Source organism: Symphalangus syndactylus, chromosome 6, assembly GCF_028878055.3.
Source record: "Symphalangus syndactylus isolate Jambi chromosome 6, NHGRI_mSymSyn1-v2.1_pri, whole genome shotgun sequence".
Lineage (NCBI taxonomy): Eukaryota > Metazoa > Chordata > Mammalia > Primates > Hylobatidae > Symphalangus > Symphalangus syndactylus.
This window is the reverse complement of record NC_072428.2, coordinates 131,819,450-131,844,646: the sequence shown is the minus strand read 5'-3', so window position 1 is coordinate 131,844,646 and position 25,197 is coordinate 131,819,450. Positions and strand designations below refer to the sequence as shown.

The 25,197-nt window shown below is 41.0% G+C and overlaps 2 protein-coding genes across 2 annotated transcripts; both read right to left on the bottom strand.

Moving 5' to 3' along the window:
• Positions 1-10,019: 10,019 nt before the first annotated feature.
• Positions 10,020-10,919, bottom strand: TAS2R4 (taste 2 receptor member 4). Its single transcript, XM_055281468.1, has one exon. The coding sequence runs from the start codon at positions 10,917-10,919 to the stop codon at positions 10,020-10,022; it is 900 nt and encodes a 299-aa protein (XP_055137443.1).
• A 12,818-nt stretch (positions 10,920-23,737) lies between these two features.
• Positions 23,738-24,951, bottom strand: TAS2R3 (taste 2 receptor member 3). The gene has a single exon (XM_055281467.2). The coding sequence runs from the start codon at positions 24,774-24,776 to the stop codon at positions 23,826-23,828; it is 951 nt and encodes a 316-aa protein (XP_055137442.1). The 5' UTR covers positions 24,777-24,951; the 3' UTR covers positions 23,738-23,825.
• Positions 24,952-25,197: the final 246 nt, after the last annotated feature.

Here is a 25,197-nt window from a genome sequence, read left to right as displayed (position 1 = left end):
CATCAAAAAAAAACAAAGTATCCAAAAATCTAAAGATAGGTTTTTGACTACTTTACTACCGGTGTTGAGAGGCTAAACTGCATAGAAAATTGAGATAATAATTTAGCGAATTCGGCCGGGCGCGGTGGCTCAAGCCTGTAATCCCAGCACTTTGGGAGGCCGAGGCGGGCGGATCACGAGGTCAGGAGATCGAGACCATCCTGGCTAACACGGTGAAACCCCGTCTCTACTAAAAATACAAAAAATTAGCTGGGTGTGTTGGCGGGCGCCTGTAGTCCCAGCTACTCGGGAGGCTGAGGCAGGAGAATGGCGTGAACCCGGGAGGCGGAGCTTGCAGTGAGCCGAGATCGCGCCACTGCACTCCAGCCTGGGGGACAGAGAAAGACTCCGTCTCAAAAAAAAAAAAAATAAATGAATAAAAATAATAATAATAATAATTTAGCGAATTCCCGTAAGAAAAGTGCTTGCCTAAAAAATATACAGGCTCACCTCTTTTTAAAATACATTATTTTCAAACTATAGTTATTTTCTACTTCCTTTTATCAAAAACATAGCATATTGGCAAAGAAAACTGGATTATCTGCAGTAATTTTTTAAAATGTGATACTTTGCATGCAAAATATGAAAACTCGGTTTTGACTTCTGTAGTTTATTAAAATGATGTTATTTGCATTGCTTAGAGAGCAATAAGCTCCAGTTTCTAGCCTGTTTTTCATGTTACCCTTTCAATTTGTTTCAAAATCAAAGAAGAAATGAGGAGAATTGAGAATAAAAATTTCATTTTTCTAAAATCTACAGTTATTTTTACTGTTGTCAGTGATACAGTTAAGGGCCTGATTAGATCCTTCTCCCAAGTCATGGCCTCTAGGATTTCCATGTACATATCATCTCCTACAGAATTCTCTGACAAGTCTGATTCCTCATAACCATTACAATAGACGGAAGTGAAGTATAAACAGCCATGAGCGTTGCAGAGATGGCAAGAATGGTGAGATCAGAGGGAGATTAGAAGGTCATGGAAAAGTGGCTGGCCAAGGCAGAAACCCTGTAAAGGGGGAAGTTCAGAGCAATGAGCACCTTGGTTTGAGCCACCTCCTTACAGCTGTGTGGTCCTCCATCTTCCTGTGATGTCTATACAAAAAGACAAGTGGAACAGAAACATCACAAATAGCAATCAGTTTCCTTCACTGGACTGCAATCTATAAAAATAACAGATTTAAAATGGGATGCAGGATGTTGCTGTTTCCTGTTAATGGTTTTTAAAGGGTCCAGCCAACAAGAGCTGAGAAATAAAAAGTGATCTTGAAAGACACTAGCAAAAAACAAAAACCCAGCCTTTTCAGCTACAAGAAGTCAGCGGGACAAAGGTCATGATCTCCATGCAGCAGAACCCACTGAAGAAAGTGGCAAACCACATGTTGGCCTGGCTTACCAGGACTCGAAGACATTCAGATAGTAAAGCCAACCACTGCTCTGGGAAAGTAGAAACAGACTTACGTCCAACATGATCAGCCTGAGTAGGAGAAAGTGGCTACTTACCAGAATCATGAGGATTTATAGGGACTCCTTACGTTTTTTTGACCCATCCTCTAAAACTGCAGACCACAGAGACTCCATTTCCAACCAGGCCGAGGAGAAATTCAGCCACTGCAATGGGCATCAGCAATCCTAGGGCAGCCGCCAGCATGGCTGGGGAGGGGAGGGTCTCACTGCTGAATCAGGAGGTGCCCTGCTTCAGTGCTGATGAACATATCTTGCTCCTGGCTGTGTCAGAATCCCTGAGGATGGTATCAGTATTATGGCAGAGCATTTCACTTCTAACCACTCCGTTTTGTTACTGTCTGAAATCCCTTCTCTGGTAAAGATGTTACAGCTGTGACCAGAAGAAATGTTCTTGAAGGTAACAGTCCCACCTTCAGTTACATCTACCTGACATTGGCCTGGGATCTGAGATCAGGTACAGACACAATTACCAAATGGCCTTCCGAAGGAAAGAACTAAAATCCAGACAGCCTAGAGCACAGTCTCCTGAAATCCTACTTCCACCCGACCTAACTCCACAAAACCTAAGTAAGACAGTCTGAGAATTTAAACAGTGGCAAATGCAAGGCACCTCATGTTATAAAAAGGGAAAGCATGGGCCGGGTGCAGTGGCTCACGCCTATAATCCCAGCACTTTGGGAGGCCGAGGTGGGTGGATCACTTGCGGTTAGGAATTCGAGACCATCCTGGCCAACATGGTGAAACCCTGTCTCTACTAAAAATACAAAGATTAGCTGGGCATGGTGGCACACACCTGTAGTCCCAGCTACTCAGGAGGCTGAGGCAGGAGAATCACTTGAACCCGAGAGGTGGAGATGGCAGTGAGCCGAGATCATGCCATTACACTCCAGTCCGGGCGACAGGGCAAGACGACGTCTCAAAAAAAAAAAAAAAAAAAAAGGGAAAGCATGACATTTATCAATTATTTCGCCAATATTTATTAATGACTACTATGTGCCAGTCCTCTGTTCCAAGCTCTTGGGATACAATGGAAAGAAACAAAGTTGCTGCTCTCATGCAGCTTATGTTCTGGTGGGCAAGGCAAATAATCAATGGTTTCAATATGTTTGAAATTTGAATATATAAACATGAGAGCCATATTTACACCTATGCAAAGGCTTATTGCAATGACAATGAAAACAAAGGGAAGGATAGGGTGAGCAAACAAGCAAAAATAAGGAGAAGACAGAATAAATACCAACTGCTGAATAATAAATTCTAGGAGAGGTGAGGCAGGAGAGAAATCTGTGAACCGTGACTGCTACTTCATCTCCACACAGAACTGTTCAGCCTATCAGCATCCACACCAAGAGCTGCAATGAAGGGGTGTATGTGGAGAGTGACAGCCTCAGTGCCATCCACTTCACCAGAGCAGCAGTATGGTTTTTACTTTTGACACAACCAAAACGTGTCTGCCATAATACTACCATAACTCTTCCTACCAAAGTCTATCGTATTCATGCTCCTATTCCCCACTGCTCTGAGCCCTCAGCAACTTTAGCAGTACCTGAACCAAGAAAAGAAAGCTGATGAAAGGTCAAGCGGGATGCAAGCATCCAAAGAGACGCTCATAGGGGCAAGTTAGGGCTTTACACTCAGCGTCAACAGAGCAGTCTATAATAAGAATATTAAAAAGAATGAAACAAAGAACAAGCATTGGTTTCCAAAACCTGGCACTTTCACCCAAATAACCACCCTGTCCTGCTACCAGACTCAGTTCACTTCCATCTTCCATCCCCTATTCTACATCTCTCTTGCAAACCTGTATTCCTGTACTCAAGACTTTTTTAAATGCTTCTCAGAATTGTGCCTATATTGCCACTAGATGGCGTCAAGGCAACGCCTCTGTAGAAGCTGTTGACCTAAGTATACAAATTCCCTTAATGAGCTGAATTAGTTCAGATATTCAGAAACTGAACAGATCAAGTATGTTTTTAATAAGCATGTGTAACAGGAACACAATTTATAAATGTACACAAATTCATAGTCTTGCCAGCTTCCTTCCTCACAAAACATGAGGAAGAGGAGTCTTGCTCACCAGTCATTGCGGCCTCTTTGGTGCCGCAATTTAGGCGTTCAGAGAGAGCAGGAGGCACAAACTACACTGAGGCTGCTGTATGCAGCAAAGATCACAACCCCGAGGAAGATTACCAGCACCGGCAACGTTATTCAGGGCAGGAGAGTGAATAGAGTAAAAGCGGGCTAGTGAGGGGACTGCAGATGAAAGAGGGGGAGTTATTTATTATTTTATTTATTTATTTATTTATTTTGAGACAGAGTCTCGCTCTGTCGCCCAGGCTGGAGTGCAGTGGTGCGATCTCGGCTCACTGCAAGCTCCGCCTCCCGGGTTCATGCCATTCTCCTGCCTCAGCTCCCGAGTAGCTGGGACTACAGGCGCCCGCCACCACGCCCAGCTAAGTTTTTGTATTTTTAGTAGAGACGGGGTTTCACCGTGTTAGCCAGGATGGTCTCGATTTCCTGACCTCGTGATCCACCCGCCTCGGCCTCCCAAAGTGCTGGGATTACAGGCGTGAGCCATCGCACCCGGCCCGGGGAGTTATTTTTGTGTGCTTTTATGAATATGAAATTTGGAGGGCTGAGAATTTTTAACTATAGCAGGCAAAATGTGGGAAACCCTCCAGGAGGTGCACATAATTCCCCTCCCTCTGAGTTTGTACTGGACATAATGACTTGCTCCCAATGAACAAAGTGTGGAAATGGGGGAAAAAATAGTAACTTTACAATGTTCCTGGCAGACACCACCTTCACCGAGTGATCAAGGTTAACATCACCAGTGACCAGTCATGTTAATATCACAGAACTCCTAACGTGATGAGTAGGGCACTTTACCTCAGTCTAACAGAGAAAAATATCAGACAAACCCAAATTGAGGGACATTCTACAAAATGCCCGGATAGTAATCTTTAAAACTGGCAAGGTAATTTTAAATGGAGCTGAGAAACCAACACAAACTAGAGATACTAAATGCAACTGTACCATGGTTATGGTAAGATATAAATATTAGCAGAAACTGGGTGAGGATGATAGTTGAACTCTCTGTACTCATTCTGCAACTTTTCTATAAAATATTAGAAAACAAAATGAAATAAAACATTTTAAAAATTTAAATAAAACTCAGATATAATAATTACATTTTTAGCATTTAGCAGTGAGAATTGTACACATCCAGAAGACACTGAGACGTTCCCATAATATTGCAAAATCAAGCTAAGGAAAAGGTCAAGCAGCACAGGCTACAGACAGGGCTTTCTGGGTGCCTGCCCATCCAAGGCAAAGAGTTCACATGTTCATGCTAGTACCAGCTCTCAATGGGACACAGGCCTCAAGATTAGCTTTCTGTTAGATGTATTAATCAATGGGGCACTTGTGCCCATGCAGAGAAAGGCAATGTGTTTTGAAGTCAGACAGATTTAGGGGTGTTCCCAACTCAACCAGTTAGCAGCTAGGTCCTTAGACAAGCCAATTAGCCCCTCTGAGCTTCAGTTCCCCCTTTATAAAAATGATGATAATAATGTTTACCTCACAGAGCTATTGTGATGATAAAACAAATTACCTAGGCTGTTGCTTCCCAAATAGTCTAATTACTGTTACTTTTCTTTCCTTCCCTGGTGATTTCTCTCCCTAACTACTACTTTCAATAAAGTCAGAAAGCACCTGAAGTCTGTTATTCACAGTATGCAAATCCAGGATGAACTGAGCTACTGATTCTAGACACAGGTGTCCAGTTCTGCACAAGCCCAGAATGTCTGGAAAGCATGAATAAAGATAAGAGACTGATTAATCCCGGCCTTTAAAACACATAGAAGTCAAAGATGTAAAGGGGTGGGTGGGAGTTAGGAGAGGTCTTTTCTGGGTAATATCAATGTTTAGCTATTTCTTCTCTTAAGGTACCTGGAGTTCAGATCATTATAACCACAGTCATTGTCCCATCTGTGAAAGCAGCAAAATTGAGACAAATAATTTTTCCATATTTAAAATAAGTCAGAAATGTCAGGCCAATCAAGTATGCACCTGTGTTTAGATGTCTCATTTGCAAGCTAGCTGTGCACACACCCAGTCATTTGCCCGGGGCTCCTGGCTCCTTCCTGCTGACTCAAGGCAGAGTTACAGTCACTCCATTTCACAGACCCCATATATCCACACAGACATAACACAGCGGACAATCACACCGTGGTGAAGTCATGTTGACTCACACCTCTGCCAGGCATGGAGGGGAGGGTGTACAGACTGCACCCCTTCTCCTGCTGTTGACCTTACCCTCGTGTCTCCCCTTTCCTCTCCTCTTCTCCCACCCCCATTAACCCATATCACTCTCTTGTTAATTTCTATGCCAGGCAAATTCTTATACAAACATGGAATTTCTTTTCACACTTTTTTCCTCATGGAGTAAAACTGACCTTGGGGGTCTTCTCTTAGAGGCAGAAATAAACGTATATCTGCGCCTTTCCTTAGACCACAATATCCAAATCCCTAGGAAGTTTTGTCAAATTCCACTTCCCCCTTCCACTCCCACACCCAGAAGGAATGAAGACACTGTATATAAAATGTGAAAAATAAAAATTCCCAATGGACTCTGACATACTTCTCACCCTCCCGGCCCTCTTTGAGAACCAGTGAACTAGACTAGATGATCCATCTCTAGCTTTAACTTGTAAAAAAAATTATATTATTGGAAAATTTATTTTAAATGCCTTCAGTAAGCGTCAATTTCACCTGAAGACTGTAGCTTTTGACGCTATCTTAAAAGTTACATTCCGTTCATGCTTTAAAAGACTCCTTTCCAGTAATTTTTTCCCTTTTTTTTAACAATTGAAAATGGTTCATCAACAGAATGCTAGTAACAAAGATAAGGGAAACCCAAAGCCAGACATGTTTAGAAATGTTTAAGTGAAATTTAAGCGATATAAACAAGCTTTCAAAATCCTTGAAATTTTTAAGAATTTCATTTACTTCTTACAGAAATTGTATCTACCTTCTCATTACATTTCTGTTGGCCCATTCCTTCCCAAGTAGCAATATTCAAAAGAAATCTAATCATTTTTTCTTCTTTAATGTTACTACTTTTTCATCTAAAAACATATCTCATATAAATATCAAGGCCTAAAAGCCCAGAGTCTATATGACACCATGACATTCATTTCAGCTAAGGAAACTAAGCAGCCACAATAATTTCATACTTTCAGAGACTACGCTGGAAGCTCTGGATCTATTCCTTCCTAGTTCTGCTATTATGAACCATTCATATGGCTTATTTGGGCTTTAATTTTCTCAACTATATAATGGAGACAATAATAGCTACCTTACCAAAGAGGAGGTTATGACCAACTAAAATAATAACATGTGGAAATGTAGCTCATACAGTATTGGGCGTGTAGCAGTTAAAAGTCAAATGGCAATGACCCTGAGTTCTGGTTACCACGGTGGGTGTTTCATGAGGTTGTACACTGTCCTGACACCTGCCCTCCACTTCAGAAAGTGACTTCTTAAGAAAGAGTTTTTAACTTCCCTCTATGCTCTGCCTCCTGCAGGAAAGGGAGGGGTATGTGGGATATTATTTTTATTAGAGAGCCTCTAAGTTATGTGTCTTGAAAAAATCAAACCAAAAACCAAATTGTTTTAAATCCTTGGTTAATAAGTACTTAGTGGTGGGTATTTAGCAGAGCATATTAGAACCAGCAAAACTCTAAACATACAGCATTCTTAAAAACTGTGCCCAAGGGAGACTTTGGGCAAGTGCCTAAGCAAAGACCGAAGACTTTCTTCAAACAGCAAAAATAGTCCTAACACAAAGACAACACATCCAACCCAGAGAGGGGAAAACTGAAGACAGTGTAGGACAAACAGGAGACAAATTGGCAGAACTTTGCCAATACAATAAAAAGAATCCAGACAAAGCAAAACAATTCATTTACCTTTCTTAGTGAGAAGAAACTAGATGTTGACCTCACAACTCCCTCTCTGTCTTTTAGGTAGGTAGGTAGGTAGGTAGGTAGGTAGGTAGGTAGGGAGGTGGGTGGGTGGATGGATGGACGGACGGACGGACGGACGGACGGGCAGGCAGACAGACAGACAGACAGACAGACTATATACATTATATATTTAAAAATATTTTTGATTATATAAAAATGTTCATTATGGAAAACTTGGAATATACAAAAAAATTTCTTGATTCCTCTCACCTAAAATAATTACTGTTTACATTTTTATACATTTCCTTTTACACTTTTCTTCATATGTACACATTTTTATCAAAAAAATGGTATTATACCACATGTGCAGGTTTTATTTCAACTTCACCTGGTAGGTCATATAAAAATGTTCTTTGACTATAAGATGGTAAATACACACTATTTCATCATAAAGATATATATTATTGTATATATTTAAAGTATAGCACAGATTATTTGACTAAGGTAACAGAGACCAAAAATCCAGCACCTGAAAGAATGGAGACTGATTTCTCATCAACAGTCCTGGAGTTCAGGCTTGAGCAGTCCAGAGCTGGTGTTACAAGTCCACAGTGTGAAGAACCATGGAGCCAGCTCTAGGATGGAGAATTACTCCACTATCCCAAGCATTCACCTCATCTGCATTGTCCAAGATAGACAATCATGATGTCAGCATTCCAGCTCATGGAGGGAGTAATGAAGAAAAGATTAAAGAAGGGAAGGCAGGACTGCTCTGAAGCACCACCTAGAAATTATATACATCTTTTCTGCTCACATACATGGCAATAATGAAATTTGCTGCCAAAATTCTGAACAGCTAATGATTTGATTACTATGGAAGAGAGGAGAAAGAACAGATACTGAGGGACCAATGAGGGTTTCTGCCACTCATTTAGCGTTCTTAAGACATAGTGTGCATTTAATCACTCTCAGTAATCCTTTTATCTCTCTTAGGATTTAACATGATGAATACCTCCAGGTTTCATAGCACAAAACATTGGCTTGGGTAATTTTTACTGAATATTGCAGTCAAGATTCTGGTGGCCAGAATGAGAAAAGTCATGTAATTTATAAAATTTTAAGACTTATTTGACATATGTAAATATTACATAAGCATTTTATGAACACCAAAACAACCTAAATAAATACAAATTATGATTCCCCAATTCACATTCCAAAACTTGTCAACATCCCATCTTCAGACTCTTGTTCTTTTGGAGCCACAGTCCTGTTGTCCCGTCCACAGAAACAACATTCTGGAGAAGAACTGTGCTGTGCACAAATGTATAAGCAGATGAAATAAATTCACCACAAGTCAAGCACTCCCATTACGTGTCCAGTGCTTCTTTGGCTTTCCACTGAGTTCCATAGCCTATGGTGAGGTACAGAATTTTGTAAATTTGTGTTCATATGGTGTTAATTTCATTATCTAGCACTTGCCTTTGACCTTAGGCTGGCTTCTCTGGATTTTAAGATTTTTGGAACCATTCTTGATTCAGTTTCTTAAATACTAATGACTTCCCTCTACTTACCAACTCTGGCAATATCCTCTTTTCCAGAACAAGCCTAGAAACCTTAGGGTTTCTTGATAGGAATAGCTCAGTTACTATTACCCAGCAAGTGTGAGGACACTTTCTGTCTTGTCCCAGAGTGTACACCTATTCCTTTTTCTTTTTTTTTTTTTTTTTTTTGAGACGGATTCTCGCTCTTTTGCCCAGGCTGGAGTGCAGTGGCGTGATCTCATCTCACTGCAAGCTCCGCCTCCCGGGTTTACGCCATTCTCCTGCCTCAGCCTCCCAAGTAGCTGGGACTACAGGTGCCTGCCACCACGCCCAGCTAATTTTTTTTGTATTTTTAGTAGAGAGGGGGTTTCACCGTGTTAGCCAGGATGGTCTCGATCTCCTGACCTTGTGATTCGCCTCCCTCGGCCTCCCAAAGTGCTGGGATTACAAGCTTGAGCCACTGAGCCCAGCCCAGTGTATGCCTATTTCTTTTCACCTTTCTCTTTCCTTCTTTTCTCTCTGAAGCCTTCCTTTTTTCCTTTTCTCTTTGCACTGAACCCCCTTCCTCTGCTTTTCATCAGTCCAGTGGCTCCCAGTGACCACCTATCCACTGCTGAGCCCTTACTCAGGCCTCCTCAGCTAAACCACAAACATTTAACTCATCACGTGCACCCCAGTGCATTCTGTAATTTGGAAGAATTTCCCATTATTCTTCAATAGACAATGAAACAATGTGATGATTTCCATGATCCATGGAGTCAATGGTCATGCAAAATACATGATAAATAATGCCTCAAGAAAGTTTCTTACAGAATGTGCCTTATTTTAAAATACTTACATACCAAAAAAAGATTACAGAATAAACTGAAATTCAGGCACTCAAAAGCCTACGATGTCAGATCAGCAATCACAAAACTGAATTCCTCAGACTACTGGGAAAACTGCAAACAGAAAATCTTGCCCCCAAACCATCAGATGAATCTAGGTATGGTTTACCGAAATTCCACTATTTTTTGAAACAAAGAATCTTCTTTGCTGTTGTTTTCAGTTTAGGATGTGTGATAATAATGAGAACAGAATGTCCTGGAGAGTAAAGAGTGGCAAAAATCAGACAAATGGATTTGGTCCCCATATCCATCCCTACATAAAAGGGGAGATACTGGACCAGTGTAGCAACTGAATATGGAATGTAGAGGATGAGGAAATAGATCATCAGCTTCATAGCACCTACATGAGCTTTCGTCTGGGGATTCCAGAAACCAGTGGCATTTTTCTGCATCTTCTGTATATGTCTCCTCAAGGAGTGTATTAGCAAGGAAGCAGAAGTCACATTAATGATGAACTGGAGAGATGAGCTCAAGACCAAAGAAACCACTAAAGACAAGATGCCCTCATTGATATTAAATGATGTGTTATTTCTCGTATGTACAAGTTCAGGAAAAGGTGATGCCTGGCTAAGCGTGATGTACAGGCAAGTGGTGAAAGCAGAAATCAGCACACAGGCCAGCAGCAGCCTGGGGATCTTTGGGGAGATATTCCGCTTCAGCAGGAGAAACACTGAGTGTTGGAAGTTAGTAATCTTCACACAGTACAAGATATTGAGCAAGGTCACAAACCAGAGACTGCTCGAGTCCAAAAACATGAAACACAACACAAAAAAAGCAGACAGGTAGACTGACCTTTCCGTATTTGAAGAGACGAAGTAGATGGTGTTCACCAGAAATAGTCCCAGCATAAGAAACCTGGTGATGCCCAGGCTGAACAGGATCCTATCAGAAGAGGAGATTCTATGGCTTTTGATCCAAGTTTTGCAATTGACCACTGTAATAAACAGATTCATAATGATTCCTACAAAATTTAAAATAACCGAGGCAATAATAGCAGAGAAATAGAATAACCGAAGCATCTTTACTCATTGAGGATTCAGCAGTTATGGTGCTGATAGTGGAGGCAGGAGAAATACCAAAATGTATAAGCAGACACCAGTATCCAGCCAGGAAGGACATCTCCTTTTTAATTTTTCCCAGCATGGCAAATGAGCCATTCATGATCAAGGGCCAGCTGCTTTTACTGAGATGCAAATCTTCCAAGGATTACATTACTATTTCTTCATTAGTATCCTGTTCTCCTTAGAAATGCCTAATTACAACAAGCCTAGGTGATGCTGGGAGTCCACTCCTCCAAGAGCAGGAGGGCGAGAGGGAAGAGTCACAGCAGGCTCCAAAAACTTAGAATCCAAATCAGAGAGCTTGAGTCCAGCAGTGTTTCTGTCACTGTTTTACGGTAAAGTTTTTCTTCATAAAAATGCCAGAATATGGCAGAAATCCTAATTCCTCACTCCTACCCACCTACCTCCTAGCCACATATTCATGGATGACCAGAATCCAATTTCTCTCTCCCCTCTAATCTGTTGCTGCCACAACCAGTTTCACCAATTGGCCATGCCAATGCCACTCTTTCAACCTTAGTGATTCACCTATAGCGATTTACAGTGATCTAATAGATCAAGTTCAAAGACCCAATACCTCCTTGAGAAAACCTTTCTCAATTAATCCCATTCCTTCTGATGCCCTTTGCTTTGCATTCTCTATCTACATACATACATTTGTGCCATAACCATTTGCTATGTTCTGGTTTTTCTTAGAAAAAATTAAGTCAGCCCTTGTAGGTGTTTCCTTTATAAATCTGGGTTTATGTTTTGATCATATGTGGCTATTTTCTCTTAGGCATTTAACTGTCAATCCAGGTACCCTGGAATGAGATACACAGTAATGCATTAGTTGTAGTTTTGTGAGCCAAACAGCTAGGCATCTCATTGCTGGATTTCTCTGTACTTGCTCAGATGGGAAATGGCACAATATCCCTGGCAAATGATATTATGGAGGACCATAGGTGAATGTAAGAGTATGGCATCTCTTATCTACTCTAGCAGCTGAATGAAACCAAGGTGCAATCCTGGATGCAGCCACATATGTTACCAAAGTAGCATCAAGGTACAGCACAAAGTCCTACTGCCAAGTCCAAATAGAAATAGACAAGAAAAAGGAGCTAAGATTTAATGATAATCAGGTCCAGAAGAGGGGAATACATTCATGAGGCCCTTTAAGACAGATGACAGGAAGGCAAGCCTGGAGAAATTCTCTGACCTGGTGCCCAGGTGCTTACAGAAGCTTTTTATTCAAAACTAACAGGCAATGATAGAGGCATGCCCACATCAGTTGAGTAGGCAAACAGAATGAGCCAGGAAGACTATGACTAAAAGGAAAATTATAGCACAGATTTCCAATTAATTATCCATAGATGGCTGCATTAAAGTGATGAAGTTGAAATATTACTAACATCACATTTAAATAGAATAAATAATATAGCGTAAGCCATAAGAGATAAATGTGGCCAAAAGAGCAGGAATCCCAGAATTAGATAGTAACAGACTCTATCTAGAATGTACTATACCAAATTGTTGGGTTCTCTGTAGGAGGAAGTGCTATAATTAAGATGTGATAAGGTTGGCTAGCACGATCAATGAATGAGCTCATTCAGTTAGAAGTTATTTCCACAAGAGTCAGTATAGGAAAAGTGTTAACAGAACCCTTTCTCTCTCTGCATGAAAGAGAGAGATTTTTGACCTATGGTTAAACTTCCTAGCTGTTTTCCTTATCAACCTGATAAGGGTAAAAACATCAACTATGTTTCTAGACCAAAAAAAAAAAAAAAAAAAAAAGACTCTTGATTGGCAAATTGCATCTTGACTGGAAGGAACTATAAGTGAACTGTAATAAGTATCTTATGGAGACTACATGCATTGGGCTTCCTTCCCATGTGCCTGTACCTTGACTCAACCCTAGAAGCTTTGTCTACAAAATTAGCACAAGATAAATTGGATCTTTTGGGACACGAAGCTTTTAATTTGCAGCAGCTCCTACCCTTACCCTAACGTGGATCTCTTATTTCTGTACTGGAACTGTATGGCCTGCACCAAACTCTGCAAAAGAGGAAGGCCTGACAATGCCCTGCTGGTAAGTCGGGTCCCTCAACTATATCCATCTGAGTAGGCTGGTACCACAGTAGCCTAAGACAGTCTTATAAGTTTGATTATTTACTAGAGCCCAAGAAGACCAACCAGCAGGCATTGCAGTCATGGATCCAAACCCTGCTTCTTGACAGGTCTGTAAGGAAGGCTTTAGGGCAAATAGTCAAAGCAAATGAATGGCACTTAACTTATTTGATGACGGCTCTGAAGAATAAGGTCAGTCATGAAGAAACAGGAATTTAAAAGTTTGAAATTTTTTCAGGTGGAGCCAAGATGGCCAAATAGGAACAGCTCCAGCCTACAGCTCCCAGTGTGAGCGACGCATGAGACAGGTGATTTCTGCATTTCCAACTGAGGTACTGGGTTCATCTCACTGGGGAGTGTCAGACATTGGGTACAGGACAGTGGGTGCCCTGCACCGAGCGTGAGCCAAAGCAGGGCGAGGCATAGCCTCACCCGGGAACCACAAGGGGTCAGGGAATCCCCTTTCCTAGTCAAAGAAGGGCATGACAGACGGCACCTGGAAAATCAGGTCACTCCCACCCTAATACTGCGCTTTTCCAACGGTCTTAGCAAACAGCACACCAGGAGATTATATCTCACGCCTGGCTCGGACAGTCCTACACCCACAGAGCCTTGCTCATTGCTAGCACAGCAGTCTGAGGTCAAACTGCAAGGCGGCAGCGAGGCTGGGGGAGGGGCGCCTGCCATTGCCAAGGCTCGAGGAGGTAAACAAAGCGGCCAGGAAGCTCGAACTGGGTGGAGCCCACGGCAGCACACGGAGGCCTGGCTGCCTCTGTAGACTCCACCTCTGGGGGCAGGGCATAGCCAAATAAAAGGCAGCAGAAACCTCTGCAAACTTAAATGTCCCTGTCTGACAGCTTTGAAGAGAGTAGTGGTTCTCCCAGCACACAGCTGGAGATCTGAGAACGAACAGACTGCCTCTTCAAGTGGGTCCCTGACCCCCGAGTAGCCTAAGTGGGAGGCACCCCCCAGTAGGGGCAGACTGACACCTCACACAGCTGGGTACTCCTCTGAGACAAAACTTCCAGAGGAACAATCAGGCAGCAAAATTTGCTGTTCACCAATATCCACTGTTCTGCAGCCTCCGCTGCTGATACCCAGGCAAACAGCGTCTGGAGTGGACCTCCAGCAAACTCCAACAGACCTGCAGCTGAGGGTCCTGACTGTTAGAAGGAAAACTAACAAACAGAAAGGACATCGACACCAAAACCCCATCTGTACGTCACCATCATCAAAGACCAATGGTAGATAAAACCACAAAGATGGGGAAAAAACAGAGAAGAAAAACTGGAAACTCTAAAAATCGGAGCACTTCTCCTCCTCCAAAGGAATGCAGCTCCTTACCAGCAACGGAACAAAGCTGGACGGAGAATGACTTTGACGAGTTGAGAGAAGAAGGCTTCAGACAATCAAACTACTCCGAGCTAAAGGAGGAAGTTCGAACCCATGGCAAATAAGTTAAAAACCTTGAAAAAAAAATTAGACGAATGGCTAACTAGAATAACCAATGCAGAGAAGTCCTTAAAGGACCTGATGGAGCTAAAAACCACAGCACAAGAACTATGTGACGAATGCACAAGCCTCAGTAGCTGATTCGATCAACTGGAAGAAAGGGTATCAGTGATGGAAGATCAAATGAATGAAATGAAGCGAGAAAAGAAGTTTAGAGGAAAAAGAATAAAAAGAAATGAACAAAGCCTTCAAGAAATATAGGACTATGTGAAAAGACCAAATCTACGTCTGATTGGTGTACCTGAAAGTGACGGGGAGAATGGAACCAAGTTGGAAAACACTCTGCAGGATATTACCCAGGAGAACTTCCCCAGTCTAGCAAGGCAGGCCAACATTCACATTCAAGAAATACAGAGAACGCCACAAAGATACTCCTCAAGAATAGCAACTCCAAGACACATAATTGTCAGATTCACCAAAGTTGAAATGAAGGAAAAAATGTTAAGGGCAGTCAGAGAGAAAGGTCGGGTTACCCACAAACGGAAGTCCATCAGACTAACAGCTGATCTCTCAGCAGAAATCTACAAGCCAGAAGAGAGTGGGGGCCAATATTCAACATTCTTAAAGAAAAGAATTTTCAACCCAGAATTTCATATCCAGCCAAATTAAGCTTCATAAGTGAAGGAGAAATAAAATACTTTACAGACAAGCAATTGCTGAGAGATTTTGTCACCACCAGGCCTGCCCTAAAAGAGCTCCTGAAGGAAGCACTAAACATGGAAAGAAACAATTGGTACCAGCCACTGCAAAAACATGCCAAATTGTAAAGACCATCAAGGCTAGGAAGAAACTGCATCAACCAATGAGCAAAATAACCGGCTAACATCATAATGACAGGATCAAATTCACACATAACAATATTAATCTTAAATGTAAATGAGCTAAATGCTCCAATTAAAAGACACAGACTGGCAAATTGGATAAAGAGTCAAGACCCATCAGTGTGCTGTATTCAGGAAATCCATCTCACATGCAGAGACACACATAGGCTCAAAATAAAGGGATGGAGGAAGATCTATCAAGCAAATGGAAAACAAAAAAAGGTGGGGGTTGCAATCCTAGTCTCTGATAAAACAGACTTTAAACCAACAAAGATCAAAAGAGCCAAAGAAGGCCATTACATAATGGTAAAGGGATCAATTCAACAAGAAGAGCTAACTATCCTAAATATATATGCACCCAATACAGGAGCACCCAGATTCATAAAGCAAGTCCTTAGAGACCTAGAAAGAGACTTAGACTTCCACACAATAATAATGGGAGACTTTAACACTCCACTGTCAACATTAGACAGATCAACGAGACAGAAAGTTAACAAGGATACCCAGGAATTGAATTCAGCTCTGCACCAAGCGGACCTAATAGACATCTACAGAACTCTCCACCCCAAATCAACAGAATATACATTCTTTTCAGCACCACACCACACCTATTCCAAAACTGACCACATAGTTGGAAGTAAAGCACTCCTCAGCAAATGTAAAAGCACAGAAAGTCTAATAAACTGTCTCTCAGACCACAGTGCAATCAAACTAGAACTCAGGATTAAGAAACTCACTCAAAACTGCTCAACTGAACAACCTGCTCCTGAATGACTACTGAATGACTCCTGAATGACAACCTGCTCCTGAATGACATGGAAACTGAACAACCTGCTCCTGAATGACTACTGGGTACATAATGTAATGAAGGCAGAAATAAAGATGTTCTTTGAAACCAACGAGAATAGAGACACAACATACAAGAATGTCTGGGACACATACAAAGTAGTGTGTAGAGGAAAATTTATAGCACTAAATGCCCACAGGAGAAATCAGGAAAGATCTAAAATTGACACCCTAACATCATATTAAAAGAACTAGAGAAGCAAGAGCAAACACATTCAAAAGCTACCAGAAGGCAAGAAATCACTATGATCAGAGCAGAACTGAAGGAGATAGAGACACAAAAACCCCTTCAAAAAATCAGTGAATCCAGGAGCTGGTTTTTTGAAAAGGTCAACAAAATGGATAGATCACTAGCAAGACTAATAAAGAAGAAAAGAGAGAAGAATCAAACAGACACAATAAAAAATGATAAAGGGGATATCACCACCAATCCCACAGAAATACAAACTACCATCAGAGAATACTGAAAACACCTCCACACAAATAAACTAGAAAATCTAGAAGAAATGGATAAATTCCTCAACACATACACCCTCCCAAGACTAAACCAGGAAGAAGTTGAATCTCTGAATAGACCAATAACAGGCTCCAAAATTGAGGCAATAATTAATAGCTTACCAATCAAAAAAAGTCCAGGACCAGATGGATTCACAGCCGAATTCTACCAGAGGTACAAGGAGGAGCTGGTACCATTCCTTCTGAAACTATTCCAATCAAAAGAAAAAGAGGGAATCCTCCCCAACTCATTTTATGAGGCCAGCATCATCCTGATACCAAAGCCTGGCAGAGACACAACAAAAAAAAGAGAATTTTAGACCAATATCCCTGATGAACATCGATGCAAAAATCCTCAATAAAATACTGGCAAACCGAATCCAGCAGCACATCAAAAAGCTTATCCACCATGATCAAGTAGGCTTCATCCCTGGGATGCAAGGCTGTTTCAACATACAAAAATCAATAAACGTAATCCGGCTTATAAACAGAACCAACAACAAAAACCACGTGATTATCACAACAGATGCAGAAAAGGCCTTTGATAAAATTCAACAACCCTTCATGCTAAAAACTCTCAATAAATTAGTTATTGATGGGATGTATCTCAAAATAATGAGCTATCTATGACAAACCCACAGCAAATATCATACTGAATGGGCAAAAACTGGAAGAATTCCCTTGAAAAGTGGCACAAGACAGGGATGCCCTCTCTCACCACTCCTATTCAACACAGTGTTGGAAGTTCTGGCCAGGGCAATCAGGCAGGAGAAGGAAATAAACGGTATTCAATTAGGAAAAGAGGAAGTCAAATTGTCCCTGTTTGCAGATGACATGATTGTATATCTAGAAAACCCCATTGTCTCAGCCCAAAATCTCCTTAACCTGATAGGCAACTTCAGCAAAGTCTCAGGATACAAAATCAATGTACAAAAATCACAAGCATTCTTATATACTCATAACAAACAAACAGAGAGCCAAATCATGAGTGAACTCCCATTCGCAATTGCTTCAAAGAGAATAAAATATCTAGGAATCCAGCTTACAAGGGACGTGAAGGACCTCTTCAAGGAGAACTACAAACCACTGCTCAATGAAATAAAAGAGGACACAAACAAACGGAAGAACATTCCATGCTCATGGGTAGGAAGAATCAATATCATGAAAATGGCCATACTGACCAAGGTAATTTATAGATTCAATGGCATCTCCATCAAGCTACCAATGACTTTCTTCACAGAATTGGAAAAAACTACTTTAAAGTTCATATGGAACCAAAAAAGAGGCTGTATTGCCAAGTCAATCCTAAGCCAAAAGAACAAAGCTGGCGGCATCACACTACTATACTATACTATACTATACTATACTATACTATACTATACTATACTATACTATACGGCGGCATCACACTACTATACTATACTACACAAACTATACTAAACTATAGTACACTACAGTACTATACTATACAAACTATACTATACTATACTACAAGGCTACAGTAACCAAAACAGCATGGTACTGGCACCAAAACAGAGATATAGACCAATGGAAGAGAACAGAGCCCTCAGAAATAATGCCGCATATCTACAACTATCTGATCTTTGACAAACCTGACAAAAACAAGAAATGGAGAAAGGATTCCCTATTTAATAAATGGTGCTGGGAAAACTGGCTAGCCATATGTAGAAAGCTGAAACTGGATCCCTCCCTTATATCTTATACAAAAATTAATTCAAGATGGATTAAAGACTTATATGTTAGACCTAAAACCATAAAAACCCTAGAAGAAAACCTGGGCAATACCATTCAGGACATAGGCATGGGCAAGGACTTCATGTCTGAAACACCAAAAGCAATGGCAACAAAAGCCAAAATTGACAAATGGGATCTAATTAAACTAAAGAGCTTCTGCACAGCAAAAGAAACTACCATCAGAGTGAACAGGCAACTTACAGAATGTGAGAAAATTTTTGCAATCTACTCATCTGACAAAGAGCTAATATCCAGAATCTACAATGAACTCAAACAAATTTACAAGAAGAAAACAACCCCATTAACAAGTGGGCGAAGGATATGAACAGACACTTCTCAAAAGAAGACATTTATGCAGCCAAAAGACACATGAAAAGATGCTCATCATCACTGGCCATCAGAGAAATGCAAATCAAAACCACAATGAGATACCATCTCACACCAGTTAGGATGGCGATCATTAAAAAGTCAGGACACAACAGGTGCTGGAGAGGATGTGAAGAAATAGGAACACTTTTACACTGTTGGTGGGACTGTAAACTAGTTCAACCATTTTGGAAGACAGTGTGGCGATTCCTCAGGGATCTAGAACTAGAAATACCATTTGACCCAGCCATCCCATTACTGGGTATATACCCAAAGGATTATAAATCATGCTGCTATAAAGACACATGCACACGTATGCTGATTGAGGCACTATTCACAATAGTAAAGACTTGGAACGAAGTCAAATGTGCAACAGTGACAGACTGGATGAAGAAAATGTGGCACATATACACCATGGAATACTATGCAACCATAAAAAATGATGAATTCATGTCCTTTGTAGGGACATGGATGAAGCTGGAAACTATCATTCTCAGCAAACTATCACAAGGACAAAAAACCAAACACCGCATGTTCTCACTCACAGCTGGGAATTCAATAATGAGAACACATGGACACAGGAAGGGGAACATCACACACCGGGACCTGTTGTGGGGAGGGGGGAGGGGGGAGGGGGGAGGGATAGCATTAGGGGATATACCTAATGTTAAATGATGAGTTAATGGGTGCAGCACACCAACATGGCACATGTATACATATGTAACAAACCTGCATGTTGTGCACATGTACCCTAAAACTTAAAGTATAATAAAAAGAAAAAAGTTGTGGCAAAAAAAATACACCCTACCTTAAGCTTTTTGTAGCAATGATTTCTATAAATGAGACTTTTTAAGAAGACCCTAAGTTAAAAGTTATTGATAATCTAAAATCAAAATTGGCATGAAGATTTCTTTTGTTATTAGCTAATATTTCAGAAGTTTTAAGGAAGTAATGTAAACATTTTCAGATTTTTTACTTTTATTTACTTTTTAAAAATTCTCTTCAAAGAAATTTAGTGTTCTGTCAATATTAATTTATATGAAATAGTAGCTAAACTTCTCCTTCTCAGTTTCCAGATGGAAGGTGATTAAATTTAAAATAAGAAAAAAAAAGAAATTTTTTCAAAAAAGTAATACATGGCACTTAGGAGAAAGAAGAAAACTTCCATTACTTGTGGTTTTTTTAAATGCTTGCTATGTTCCCAGCAGTGCATCAGGCATCCTAGGAGGAGTATATGGTTATCCCTATTTATGAGTGAGCAAAATGAAGACCAGGGAAAATAAGTGACTGCCTAATACCAGAGCAAATGCCTTAGCCCATTTTCTGCTGCTATAACAGAAAACCACACATTGGGTAATTTATAAAGAAAAGAAATCTAGTTGGCTCACAGTTCTGGAAGCTGGGAAGTCCAAGAGCATGGTGCTGGCATCAGCTTGGCATCTAATGAGGGCCTACTTAGTATGAGAGGGCATACATGGCAGAGGGCAAGAATGTGTACATGGGAACAAGACAGGAAAAGGGGGCCAAACTCCTGCAATAACAAACCCACTCCTGCATTAATCCATTCATGAGGGCAAAGCCCTCATGACCCAATCACCTCTTAAAGGCCCTACCTCTCAACACTGTTACAAGGGCACAATTACATTCTGTCATGAGTTTTGGAGGGGACATCCAAACCATAGCAGCAAATGAGTGGCTAAGCTGAAAGGTCTGAGACTGAGCTCTTTCTACTACACTAGACTTCCCCTCACTGGTTCTTTCATTCTATAAACTGTTATTATCAGCCAGACACTGTTAGGTGCTGGGGAAATAGAGAAGAATCACCCACAGCACATCCCGCCTTTAAAGAATATACAAAATGGTAAAAAAAAAAAAAAAAAAACAAAAAAAAAAACAGACAGATGAATAGACAGAACTGAGAGTTTTAGATGCCATAATAAGGAAACATAAGGAGCACAACATGAGTGTTCAGGAGGCACACTTACAATCCAAGTAATGAGGAAAGGCTTTGTTGGAAGGGGATGGAGCTGGAAACAGGAAACTAGTTAGAATCCTGTTGCAATCACTCTGATGGGCTGAAAAGAGTGGAAATGGAGACCAGGGAACATTTGAGAGAAATGTTTTGAAGTACAACCAACGGGATCTGGCAACTAAATGGATATTGAGGCTGTAGAAGAAGGCAGAATCTGGAATGATTTCTAGAATTCTGGTGCACTTAGAACACACACACACACATGCACATACACTTATATGTCTTTCAGTGAGTATCTTTATCATCTGCACTAGCTTTTTAATAAAGAGATTACTTATATGAGAGGTCTGCCAAGAGGCAGAGGCTTAAAAAAGATTAGATGTGCAAGAGATGTTAGGTGGGTGGGAGCCAGAAGAAGTGAGCAGAGTATTCAGATAGCAATGTAGGTCTGACAGCTATAAAAGAGGGGAAGAGGTAAAGGGGGGTATGGAATAATTGGGTAGAGAGAGTTCTAAAGTGCAGTAGAGGTCCAAGAAAACTTCGACCAAGCTGATGCAGAGTCCTTGGCCAAAATTGCCTGTTAGAGGAGTCCCATGTCTCAGCAAAACATACCTGCCTTTGTACTCCACAGTGCTCCACCACTGGCTGGGAGAAGCCTGCAGGAGACGTGGCCTCAAGGTAGTGGATCTCCAAAGCTGGAGCCATCAGCCAATTGTGACTCCACAGCAGAGATCTGAGTGCACATTTTCAAGGCTGCCACAAAAGGGGTCTAGACACAAAGATCACCTGCACCAGGACCCTCAAGATAGGATGATCCCTTTATTGTACCTGAAGCACCTGTTTCAGTGACGCAGCAATTAAATACTTGTTTCTGTGTCTATATTACACACTAAGTAATGTTTTTGAGAACAGAACAGTGTTCAAGGAACAAGCGTCTCATACAGTGCTTGGTCTTGTACAGTGCTTGGTGTACAATAAGTGTTAAATAAATGTTTGTGGCAGGAAGGAATGAACTGGAATCAAGGTTAGCCAGAATCAAAATGAAGTGAGCAATGTATTCATTCCTGGAATATTACAGCAACATCCAGAAGCAAGGCAGAGCTCATCCCTTTCTCAAGGGGATCTGCTAGCTGGGCAATAAGGGGAGAAGCCTGGAAAGCCAAGGACAATTCAGAAATCTTTCCTCTCTGGCTGTGAATACACTGTCTGGCCACAAATGGAAATTGAGGCCAGACAGAACATGGCCAAGAAACTCCACTCGTCAACTCCTGAAAATATGTATTTCAGAGTTAACCTGGAAATCTTGCTCAGACCGTTGGCCCAGCTCCACCAAGTCACAATGACAATTTAATGGCAGTGGGGCTAACAAAATTTACTCACTCTACAAGCTCAAATGTGCTGAAAACAAGTCAGTTCTTTATTTTATCTATCAATAATATGGTTTTTCTCCCGAACCCCCACCTGCTGGTTGTGGAGGTGTTTAATCCAATGGGATAATGCAAACTGTGCAGACCAAAGGAAATTTTATTCCCATCATTTTAGAAATTAACATATAAATCCCAGAACGACCCTAACGTTAATTTCTGGTTACATATGACCAAATGTCCAGTAATGTAATGGACATTCATGCTATGTCCAAATATACTCCTTTTTATTATGTCAAAGTATGCTCCTTTTCACAAAATAACAACAACGATAGCAGTTTTATTGTGTGTTTACTCCATGTAGGACTCTAAGCACTTTCCATGTGTTAATTCACTCATTCCTTCCAACAGCTTTATCCCAACACACACACACACACACACACACACAAATTACTATTTCTATTTTATAAGTGAAGAAAGTTAAATACAGACTGGTTAAGAAGTTTCCCCAAGGTCACCCAGTTCAAAAGGGCCAAAGCCAGATTCAAACACAGGTTGTCTAATTTCAGGGTCCACATTCTTAGCCACAACAGTACACTTCTGAGAGTCCCATTAGGGCTAGAAATCCACATTTCTGAATAATGCCATGTGTATTAACTGAATATGTTTACAAATTTGAGAATTCTTCAGGATATTAAGCAATATCTTTTCATTGACATGTCAAAATTGTAAATAACAGGAAGTAAATCAATGCCTGTATACTTCTATTTAAATAAAAGTGATTAAACTTACAAAATTTACTTACATTACATTTGATAAAACTGTAATTTTAAAACCAGGTAGGCATCTTGGTCAAAAATAAAAACAAAACTACTTGGTCTTTTGCCCAATCTACAAAATAATTATTTGAAAATGTACTTTAGCAAAATGATCATGAAAGGCAAGATTGAATTGCAATCTAGAATCTAAAGGTCTTGATTTTCTTTCCACCGTTTTCATCATTACACAATGGGTTTGTGGGAACTGGAATCATATGGAAATTGCTGTTGCTGCACAATCCAATATTAGCACAATAATAGCCTTCACTTACTGAGTACTGTACATAACACACTGTGCTAAAATGGCCAGTAGGGATCAGAAGAGGGGATCAGACAGGTAATTAAAATAACTCACCGGAGGCCAAAAATCTTGGCCAGAATCAGAATTCAAACCCACGTCTATAGGACCGCAAAGCTTTTGCTCTTTCCTTCAAGTCTACCATGTAATTTTATGTTTATCACTGTTAGTATCTAATTTAAGCTGAAACTAGTAATCAGACTCATTATGTTGAGCTGATGATTATTAAAATACAGCACCGTGTGTTTATAGTGAGAGTGTTCTTACAACATTGTCATTTCCAAGACTACTATTCCTGCACCCTCCCCACCTCCACAACCACCATACAGAGAGAGGCCGTGAGAAGCATAGCTTTCACCTTGGAACAGGTCCCAGGGACCAGGGGCAATGCAGTCAGTGTTTCTCTCCTAGTGATGTTATGGAACTGGTATCACAGGAGGGTCAGGAAGAGTCCTGTAGTCTTGAGCCAGGTCAAAAGGCTCACAGGCTCCACCCCATGCCCTCTGTTACTCTAAGAGAAAATGGGTCCCTTGGATCCAGGTTTCAGATGACCAGACTCACACCGGAGCATCTCTACAAATGTCTGCTTCAGCTTGCTGTTCCCCAGAATGAGAATAAATGAGTGGCCAGCAGGATAAAACATTGTCATTACTTCGCCAGTCATCTTAGCCATCTTGGTTTTTGGTAGGAAATTACCAAATGTCGCAATTAAAAAAGCAAGAAAGTAAAGTAAGAAGAGAAAGAAGAAGGAAAGGATGATTCTGATGGCCCTCTTGTGGGCCTCAGTGCTTGGATCTCTGGAGCTTGTACCATTTTGCAGCATCTGCCGTGTGTGCCTCCCCAGAGAGAAGATGAGCAAAAAGTAGGAGGCCAGGGACACAATTAAGGGAGGCAGGTACCACAGAGTCCCAAGAACATGGATCAGATAATACTCACTCCTCTTCTTTCTGAAGTGTTCAGTCACATTCCTGGTGGCCTCTATTCCCCTAAAGACAGAATAGAGCTTAAACTCATTGATCAGAGATGCGGTACTACCACAGGATAAGAGCAGTGCACCCAACAGCATCCATTCCATCACCCTAGAAACTCTCCACTTGAGCCAGAGGAATGTGGGGTGAGAGAAACTGGCGATTTTCAGGCAGTAGAGGACACCAAGACAAGTGGCAAGCCAAATGCTCAGATGGTTTGTAAATGTCCAGGAAACATCAATAATTTGCATTATTATCCCTGAATCATGTGCGTTGGGAGAGAATTCTATTAAAAAACTATCAGTCAAGATAATACACAGCAGAATGATCCTCAAGAGTGCCAGGGTGGTGATGATGAAGTCAGACAAAGACATTCTCTTGGTCTTGAACCAGCTGCTACCATTGACCAACCCAATGAAACAATTGACCAGAATTCCCAGTGTGAACTGAGTGCCAGACAGAATCAGGAACACCCCCTCGGTGAGTCCCATCATGTCAGCAATTAGGCAGCCCTGATCTTTGTTCTTTCTGTTGATATATAGAATCTCCTCACTGATTTGATATTTTTCTCGTTAATCTACTCCTCTACCTGTTGCTTCACTGTACCTGTCTCTTGTCTCTGCCCAATTTAGTCTGTCGTAGAGTACAATTTAGGGAATCCTCTCTGGCTCTTTCAGATTAATCTGTCCTCTTCACAGATGATATGGATCGTCACATTCCATCTATGAACCTAAACTTTGCAGCGCTTTGTTAAAATGCAAATGAGTAGTGTCCAGTGTCACAGAGAAGGAAGAGATCTAGGTCACAAAGATGATGGAGGACTTGGGCTCAGTTTCAAAGGGTGTAGGGCTCTGAGTCACCCAAAACAAAATATGAGCGGCACCAAATGGAAGAGGCTCAGAATTACTCAGAAGA

Coding starts and splice junctions, on each gene's coding strand:
- TAS2R4 (XM_055281468.1), bottom strand. CDS start 10,919: ATGCTTCGGTTATTCTATTTCTCTGCTATTATTGCCTCGGTTATTTTA.
- TAS2R3 (XM_055281467.2), bottom strand. CDS start 24,776: ATGATGGGACTCACCGAGGGGGTGTTCCTGATTCTGTCTGGCACTCAG.